Source organism: Ascaphus truei, chromosome 3, assembly GCF_040206685.1.
Source record: "Ascaphus truei isolate aAscTru1 chromosome 3, aAscTru1.hap1, whole genome shotgun sequence".
Lineage (NCBI taxonomy): Eukaryota > Metazoa > Chordata > Amphibia > Anura > Ascaphidae > Ascaphus > Ascaphus truei.
Genome location: NC_134485.1, coordinates 8,764,118 through 8,774,052, shown reverse-complemented (window position 1 = coordinate 8,774,052; position 9,935 = coordinate 8,764,118). Strand labels below are relative to the sequence as shown.

Below are 9,935 nucleotides of genomic sequence, written 5' to 3'. Positions count from 1 at the left end.
TGGCCTGCAGGGGTTCCCAACTCCCGTCCACAAGCCCCCAAACAGGTCAGGGTCTCAGAATATCCCTGCTTCAGCACAGGCGGCTCAATCAAAGACCGAGCCCCTGATTGAGGCTGTGCTGAAGCAGGAACTGCCTGAGTCACCTGTGCTGAAGCTGGGATATCCTGAAAACCTGACCTGTTGATCTTGAGGACTGCGGTTGAGCGCCGGGTTCATATGCAAGAATCCAGGTTCTCCTGAACTATTTTCCGTATAGCCGTTTCCATTTGGATATACAGGGCCGTGCTGGCGGCTGATTTGGCGATTGCCGCCAGAAACAAGACTGGGAGGGTGAATAAAAGAGGAAGGAACCACTGCTAAAATGGTTGAGTTTCTACTTTGCAAATGGATGCCGAATAAAGACGAAAGTGGATTAAATTAAGAAGAGGGACCTTATGTTCTATAAAAGGGGCATGAGAATATTTGGCAATTAGGCAAAGGAGGGAGGGGGGGTCCTCTTCAAATCAATTTTTTTTAGGAGACCTATTGGCAAAACCTTAATGAAAGAATTTTTGTTAATGAAATAAAGCCCTGTTTTTTTTATCATTCTTAGGAGCGAGAGAAAAACGCGACGTCTGCTGAATATCTCTCCTTCTCCCATAGTACAGTATAACACCAACGCTAATTAACATTTCCAACTCGTGGCGTGGCATATTCAAATGAGAATTATTGATGCAAAGATATGCAATGAAACCATATGCATCCGCATATATTTGCATATGCATAAATCGTTTTGCATATGCAAATATGGGTGCGCAGATGAATACTTTCTCGCTGATACCAAAGATTTGCAAAGTTTCCCGTTAGTTTCTGCCTCCCACGTTTTAGAATATTATGTGAATACCTAAGCAGAAATTAACGTCTCTCTGTCCTCTATGTTCCACCACTAACCGTTAACTTATTTAAGCCATAGTACAATGTGTGGAAATAAGAATGATATATTCATATATTTCCCAGAATCCCTTGCTGCAGTGGAACCTTTTTGTCAGGGAAGGTAATGACCAGTAATGGCAGATTTGTGATTGAACTCGCAGATGGTACAGGTTGAAATGTTACAGTATTAGGTCCATGGATAGGTTAGGATGAGATTGGAGATACTGCTTATGGTTGGTCGGTAGAGTTGGTTGCTCGGTAGAGGTGGTTGGTCGGTAGAGTTGGTTGGTCGGTAGAGTTGGTTGCTCGGTAGAGTTGGTTGGTCGGTAGAGGTGGTTGCTCGGTAGAGTTGGTTGGTCGGTAGAGTTGGTTGCTCGGTAGAGTTGGTTGGTCGGTAGAGTTGGTTGGTCGGTAGAGTTGGTTGCTCGGTAGAGTTGGTTGCTCGGTAGAGGTGGTTGGTCGGTAGAGTTGGTTGGTCGGTAGAGTTGGTTGCTCGGTAGAGTTGGTTGGTCGGTAGAGTTGGTTGCTCGGTAGACTTGGTTGCTCGGTAGAGTTGGTTGCTCGGTAGAGTTGGTTGGTTAGTCGGATCTTCCAGGTTTGAAGTTGTGAACTTTTACCTTTACCAATATTTGGTGTTGTGTGTTCGAAGGGTTAATATTTGTATTAAGGGTATTAGAAACTACATTCAAAGGGATCTTTTACAAGACCTGGAGTTGGGGATGAGGGGACAAGCATTATTATGGCAGTTATCTTTGAATATTGAAGTGGTGTGACGGTGATGTGGTTATTGTGGCTTCAAACCTCGGGTATGAAAATATGGAGCAGAGAGGACAGGCTCAATAGGACCGGGAAGACCAGGGCTTGTTACATACACTCCCACTTCAATCATCAGTAAGGATTCCACCTCCCGTCCCAAAAATAAAATAAATGCAAAACGTATCTGGGAATTATATAGGTGTAAAGCTGAATATTAGGAATTCGCTGATTAAATTGGATGTCTTTTATGATGTGCTAAAATAAATAAATACATATATTTAGTGAAGTATGGTTATAAGTATATTGTTTTGGAGACTGAGGGGGTTATTTGTGAATCTGCGATAGTGCCGATAGGGACACTATGGCACAGAAACTCTCATTGTAGTCAATAGGATTTTCCAAGTGATCATACCCAGATTGTAGCTCAATGAATAACCCCTATAATGTCCCAGGCACGGTTACCCATCTACATCCACTCTTTGTCCACCTATCCTCCCTGCTCCAGGCCCAGCCAGATGCGGTGTCATTAATAATAACAGGGGCTTCATTTGGACATTGGCAACCTCTAGGATTCCTGGTGTACACTCCCGCAGTATACTGTCAGTGTCCCTAAACATGGTGCAGTAACTCAGGATAACATACTCTCTGTGGACCGGCGAATGCTTTATTTCTCACCTGCTGGGAGACGGGCTACGCAGGTAGTGAGCCTGCACGGCTCTGACATCATTGTCCGCACCTTCATCAGGAACCACTTGTTCACCATCCTGGTCTTGACTGGTTGCCATGGCGATCTGCCGTGGATGGAGCGGAGTGCTGCAAAGAGGAGGCATCATGGTGAATTACCAAGCTCGGAATTCTTTATAGAGAGCAGTAAGACACAGGGAACTTTCCTTATCCCCAAATTCAGCAGGGAGGACCACACTTTTATTGTTTTAAATAAAGAGAAATATTTTGCGCTTTGCCTATATTAACCTCTTCCCTACCAGAAAGGCCTGCTACGCTTGGCAAAAGCAGTGTCAGTGAAGGGGTAAGCCACTGTATCATGTGTTATACAAGATCACCAATGTCTCTTGGACAGAAGTTATTTCGATGCCTTTTAAGCCGGAAGAATGACAGGCAGCCATGGTCCATGATTTCGCAGGCGCAGGCAACGTAACAAAAAGCACACAGGCTGTGTTCCTAATGAAGTGACAGTGGCATGCTTAAGAACGAGGCAATTATATTGTTTTATTATGCCACCAATAGAAAACTATTTGGGGATTTTACCGTGTGGTCATGTGGAACATGGAAACAATTGTAATGTTTGCAAACATGGACACTGCATATAGTTTATGTATTGCTTCTAGTGAAAATGCAGGAGCGGCCAACTCCAGTTCTCAAGAGCCACCAACAGGTCAGGTTTTGCGGATATCCCTGCTTCAGCACAGGTGGCTCAATCAGTGGCTCAGTCATTCGGACTGAGGTGCATTTCTGCACCTGGACACTTGCTGGGTTATGACCACAGTGAGACGTCAATTTCATGGTGAATCCACATTTTTAAAAGATTCAAAACATTAGATTGTTTTTATATTGTTGACCTTCATAATGACCTGTAAGAATATGCCGTGCATTTTTTGTCCAAACCATTGGGTAGCAATGGGCGGAACTGTCAAAATCCGTTCCCCGGCTTTCCCTTCACAAAACCCGTTTCACGGGGTAAAATCCACCCGCGGATTGGGTATTAAACAATCTGAGCGGATTCATCCGAATCCGCCATTAGATACAATCCAGTGGATGTTGATGATTCGGCACTCAGATCCCATATTGAATCCGAATTCCGCACCGCGAGATGTTAAAAATCCGCACTCTTTCTCCCCCCCCCGGGATTTAATCGGAGTGCAGATTCATTACAATGCAGCCGCGGATTAATTATCCGCCATGTAGATTGCCAGCGATTAAAAAAAAAATCCGGAAAAGACAAATTTGGTCTGTTTGAGACTGATCCGCGGACCAAACGAACCAGCTGATCCGATGCGGATACAAATCCACCAAAGAATTTTGCCCGTCTCAGCCATTGGGGTCATCTTATATTGGAACTTCCGAATGGGACAAAACAGTTCATTAGAACACATGTTCTATGCACAGTGTGTAATGCTCTGGTTTGGTGAAATCATTTACACACAGAACAAGTAAGGCAAAAGCAGACCTATTTAATAGCACACACAACAACAATCCTACATCTCACTACTCCGCTAAACACACTCACACACCAACACACTCACCAAATGCAGATCTAATTACTCACTGCGTGACTGTCACCCAGAGCCTTACATACCCAGCCCAAAGATGTATGGACAGCTGCAGCAGGGCTCTCTCTTTTTGAGCAGCCAACATATTTTGGACATGTAACATCTTATCATTCTTCTCTCTGCTTACTTATACCTCCCTCAGCAACATCAGTAATACAGGAGGACTCCATTTAGCCTGCGGTCAGATAAGATTGGTGTATGTTTCACGTTTCATACATGTGATGCAGTCGCAAGCAAAAGAAAAAATAATATTATTGCTCATCTTGGTAGGTTTGTCACTTCCCACCCACTTCTCACACACTGCTTTAACCTGTCCCTTATATATGTGACGTGGCACTGAGGACCGCCTTTACACCAGCCATCCGGACTTCCAAATGTGGTCTTGATAAATATTTTTTTCTTGGTAAAAAAAATTTTTTGTACATAAAATAAATAAAAATAATTTGTGTACAATAAGACTGAACAGGAGCCAACAGCAATCCTGTATGTCTCTCCTACGGCTACCTGTACTCAAGTGCTTCCTTGCAAAGCCAGGTTTTTAGTTAGGGCTTAAAGATGGTCTGAGAGTCGTGGTGGATATGTGGTGGATACGTGTTGGTTACGTGGTGGATACGTGGTAGATACGTGGTGGTTATGTGGTGGATACGTGTTGGTTACGTGGTGGATACGTGGTAGATACGTGTTGGTTATGTGGTGGATACGTGTTGGTTACATGGTGGATACGTGGTGGATACATGTTGTTACGTGGTGGATACACGTTGGTTATGTGGTGGATACGTGTTGGTTACGTGGTGGATACGTGTTGGTTATGTGGTGGATAAGTGTTGGTTACGTGGTGGATACGTGTTGGTTATGTGGTGGATACGTGTTGGTTACATGGTGGATACGTGGTGGATACATGGTGGATACGGGGTGGATACGTGGTGGATACATGTTGTTATGTGGTGGATACACGTTAGTTATGTGGTGGATACGTGTTGGTTACGTGGTGGATACACGTTGGTTATGTGGTGGATAAATGTTGGTTACGTGTTGGATACGTGATGGATACGTGGTGGAGACTGTTTAGAAGGAGATTCCAAAGAATGGTAAGTCTGTGATTGTTCCGTTACAGCAGTGTTTTCCAGACCTCTCCCTGTGAGCCGAGGACACACCAGGTTCCTGAGACAACCACCTAAACTTCTATTAATATGCAAAAAAATTGCATTCACCTGGATGCAGGGGCATTGGTCATTGCCAAAACCTGGTGGCGGGTCCCGAGGGGGGGGTTGGAAAGCACTGCCATTACAGGAACACTTGGCATACTCCTCAACTTGCAGCGTTTGACCTTTTGGCTTAGCAATGAGGCTAAATAGTTAAAAGCAGGGCTTCTGCTGTAAAAAGCAGCACTGAGTGTATTTATTGTGATGATACGCGGTAAAATGCAGTTATTGGTGCGGTAACGAATTCATTTGCAAATGTAAGCATCGTTAACTGCACATTACCGTACTACTTATGTTGCAAATTGCAAAAGCTGTAAACAGGGGATGAAAGGACGACTTTAAATTAGGCCTCAACTGGACCACTTGTTCCAAGTCATTAGACCTAATCATTAACCTCGTCCTTAAACGTACCAGCCCCATCCAATTCCCTGATAGATTGCAGGTCCTGTTTATTTTCCATATAGCCGCAAGGTCTGTATATATCTGCAGAATCTGTGACCGTCTCTAATCCTTCCTACTCCCAAAACATCTTCTTGTGTCTATCTGGAACATTTTTTAATTCGTTAACTATGTTTGCCTATACTACTTCTACTGGGCAACTATCCCGTGTATCTACTACTCTTTCATTTGCCCCATGTCCTCTACCACCCTCCAGCTGTTAAGCACAACCCTGGGTACTTGGTGGTCTCTCTCTCTCTCTGGAAGAAGCTTCATTCCTTCACCTTATTTGTTTAATGTGAACCTGTCTACCACAGCCCCCCTTCTCTCCTCTTTTCCAATGTGCGCATTATAAGGTCCTTTAGTCTATATTAATATTTTTCTATGTAAGCCCGGCACCATCTTTCTTCCTCTTATTCAGGCCATCTCTATCTTGTCTACGTCCTTTTGGAAACGTGGCCTCCAGAATTGGACCCCGCGACCCATTTGAGGTCTCGGTAATGATTAATAAAGTGGCACCACCTACCTCTTCCTGCTGGTAATATCTCTTCTCTGCAGCCTAAGGCTACGGCCCCGCTGCCTGCGCTGCACGCGCGCCTGCGAGGCTGGCGGCGCCTGCGAGGCCGAGTTCCCCGGCCTGCAGTGGGAAAGACAGGGGGAGGGGGAGTGACGGGGGCGCGGTTATGACATCACCCGGCAGGTTCGCCCTCATTTGCTGAACAGCCGGGGGCGTGGCCTAGCGTCCATCGTGACTCCTGATCTCAATTTTCTTGAGAGCAGGAGTTTCTGTTGGCGCAGCGTGGCGCCCCCCCCCCTCGCAGCGGGCTCGGCCCCATTGTGGGACGACTCTTGTCCCTGTAGCGTCCGCCACAGCGGGCGCTGCAGTAGCCAGCAGGGACCTGGCCTAAGAGCCTACTCTCCGTCCCTGCTGCTTTGGTACACTGCTTGGACAATGCTTAGCTCTCAGATACTGTATGATAACCTCTTGGTCCCTTTTCTGCTTGGATGTTGTCAGAGTGCTAATCAAGCCATTGAAGGGGACCAGTCCTAGCCGGGTCCTGTGGCACTGGGTACGCTCCCTTTTTTAGACATAACTCCACTTACTGCAACTCTCTGCTGCCTATAGTACCTCTGACCATTTCTTATCCACCTAACCACTGTATGATCCACTCAGAGGCTTCTCATCCGGTTTACAAGTCTCCGATGTAGAGCTGTGCCTCAGCCTTTCCAATTCATTCATTCGACTTCTCTTCCGATGATACCACAAGATGCAAACTCCTTTAACCCCTTAGCTGTCAAAGGAGATGATAAATATGAGATATCACCACAATACTTGATGACTAAAGGCTCTAGTCTCCCCGTTTATTGGTTTATTGATTGTTTTCCAAACATTCTTCCAATAAGCATCGCATAATTGGCCTTCAAACCCATTATTTCTTTGGAGACATTAGGAGCAGATTTTTTCCCGCCCGCGCAGGAACCTGTAACGAAGAAATCCAAGTGCAGGGGCTTCTTCTTTTTGTTTTTCCCACATAGGAGGTCAGCTTAGGGGGGCCTCCGGAGCTGAACCCCATTCAGATACTTACCTCCGTAGGGGGTGCCGGTGGCAGCTCCGGCTGGGGTTTACGTCTTGGCGGCTTCAAAGCTCCCGAGCCGTGCGGGCCAACCAATAGAAAGCTGTGACGTCACCCGGTGCGGCTTCCTATTGGCGTTGGCGACCAGGGCCTTTAATCAGACGAGAGATACTAGCCCCCCCACACACTTCGATTGCTCCTTTAAATGTTTACAGATGTCCTCAATTATTCACAGACTTTGCTAATGTCAGCAACAAAAAAACACAGCTTTTTTGGAGTGGCATAGATTACACCATTAAATATAGGTCACGACTCCTGACTTATCAGAAGATGTATGTCCCACTCACAGAAGGACGCGAAGGGCAGAGGAGAGACAGATCTATTTGTTATCCTCAGTGGCTCCACGTCACAGCAGTAACTGAGCTATTCCAGTTACATTCCCTCCAAGCCTGAGCCCTGCCGTTAATTACACGAGAACGTACAGCACAGGGCGGGACTTTCCCGTCCGACTCTACTAGAGAGAGGGGCCTTGCGATACATTTTGCAGTATGAAGTTGGACTTCACCTTTAATCCCTGGAGATCCAATGTGAGCCACAATAGATTGTCTGGATGCTCCGGTGCAGGGGGTGTGTAACCACACAGGTTCATCAAGTGCCGCCAGCACGGGGTTAGTGCACAAGAGCCGCCCTTAACCCGGTAACTCCCATTCAAGGAAATAGGTGTTAACGCTGGATCGGGTGCGCTAACCCATACCGGCACTTGCTGAATCTGCCTCATAGTGTCAATCTCGCCACATAATGTCACCGAGCGTACGGTTCCGAGGAGCTGCCTGGCGACTTATTGAGGAGAATGAAAGGCCAGTTGGCAGAGCAATGATTTGTTGGCCTTGCTACTGCTGCCAGAGTGCTGTCTTATTATTAACCATGGGACAGAGACGAGCTGCTTTCTCACACTGGGAGCTGCTATTTCTCTCTGGCAAACGAGTGCGCAGGGAATGTTAGAGCAGCAGAGAACACCGCTTCAGCCTTCCCTAAATACATGTGTGCCCGGGTCAGAGGATGACAGGGTCTGAATCTTCCCCAATGGGGAACTTGTTCACCACAGCATAGATACACTAATGTAACGGGGTGACTGATGTAACGGGGTGACTGATGTAACGGGGTGATTAATGTAACGGGGTGATTAATGTAACGGGGTGACTGATGTAACTGCCGGGGCACCTTGTATGGAAAGGGCTGTTAGAAACGACATTGTGGGCAGCTGTCAGTAAAATGGTACATGGACATTTTAACGTGTCTGTTCTGCTTTATCTCACCCCTTTCCCAGAAACCTGAGGTAACATCACCAGGGGCTGCCCTAAGTATAACCGCATGTGCCAGCAATGACTGATCCCATGTCAGCGAGCAGCTAGTGACTCTCCCTGATTTTTTTTTTAACTACCTGCCAAGTCTTGTTAGTAAAAAATAATAATTTTTTAATTAAAATGACATATTTTGCTCCAAAACTCCCAAATTTCATGGCGATCGTTCCTTGGAGGTTGACATCTGTGGACATACAGTAATCCTCTAATAAGTATTGGTTCAACAGGTCCCCGTACATGTAATGACGTCATGTTAATGAACACCTTTTGTTTTATTCAACAATAGAAAAACAAACCACAATGATTATTTTAACCGTTTCAGTGCCGGTCCCCCCTGCAGTGATGGGCTTTTAACTTTGCTGCCCAGTAGATAGTTACTCTGAGATTAGAAGGTGCATGAGAAAGTCCGTCCTACACCCCCTGTTTGGGAAAATCGCTCACTAGTCAGCCCCCTACTTGGCACATCCCCACCTGCTCGCATTGTAAACCCTCCCCGAGCAGTCTCTGGATACCCTGCTGCAGGCGAGAGAGGGTCAGGAAGGGAACCGTGGCCGTTTCTGTGGCCTGTAGTGGGTGTTTCGTGTCTGTGGTCACCAACAGAAAGTTCTCTTGGCTTCCTGAGCGGAGGCTGCCACGCTGCTCCCCGAGCAGGTCTTTAAGGTGTAAGGGATAATATACCAGCAACCGAAGGGTCCCTGGAGATCAGAGAAATGTGTTTAAATTCCTTGGGACTCCCCAGGGGTGGGCCTCTCCAGTCCTCAAGGGCCACTCCAGTCCTGAAGGGCCACTCCAGTCCTCAAGGGCCACTAATATTACAGATTTCAGGATATCCATTCTGCAGCACAGCTGACTAATAATAGGAAGAAGAAACGTGTTTTACTGGGTCAGCACTGAACAAGCGATGCATTGCTGGCCTCTCCAGCGCTGAACAAGCGATGCATTGCTGGCCTCTCCAGCGCTGAACAAGCGATGCGTTGCTGGCCTCTCAAACGCTGAACAAGCGATGCGTTGCTGGCCTCTCCAGCGCTGAACAAGCGATGCGTTGCTGGCCTTTCAAACGCTGAACAAGCGATGCGTTGCTGGCCTCTCCAGCACTGAACAAGCGATGCGTTGCTGGCCTTTCAAACGCTGAACAAGCGATGCGTTGCTGGCCTCTCCAGCACTGAACAAGCGACGCGTTGCTGGCCTCTCCAGCGCTGAACAAGCGATGCGTTGCTGGCCTCTCCAGCGCTGAACAAGCGATGCGTTGCTGGCCTCTCCAGCACTGAACAAGCGATGCGTTGCTGGCCTCTCAAACGCTGAACAAGCGATGCGTTGCTGGCCTCTCCAGCGCTGAACAAGCGATGCATTGCTGGCCTCTCCAGCGCTGAACAAGCGATGCGTTGCTGGCCTCTCAAACGCTGA

The 9,935-nt window shown here is 47.0% G+C and overlaps 1 protein-coding gene across 2 annotated transcripts in view; it reads right to left on the bottom strand.

Annotated features, from left to right (window-relative positions):
* The window catches only part of STYXL2 (serine/threonine/tyrosine interacting like 2), a 79,924-nt gene that overhangs the window by 48,468 nt on the left and 21,521 nt on the right, over positions 1–9,935 (bottom strand). For both annotated transcript variants that reach the window (XM_075593601.1, XM_075593602.1), the window contains exon 2: positions 2,344–2,481. In XM_075593601.1, the coding sequence (XP_075449716.1) occupies positions 2,344–2,453 (110 nt within the window). In that variant the 5' untranslated portion in view covers positions 2,454–2,481. The remainder of the gene's footprint in view (positions 1–2,343; positions 2,482–9,935) is intronic.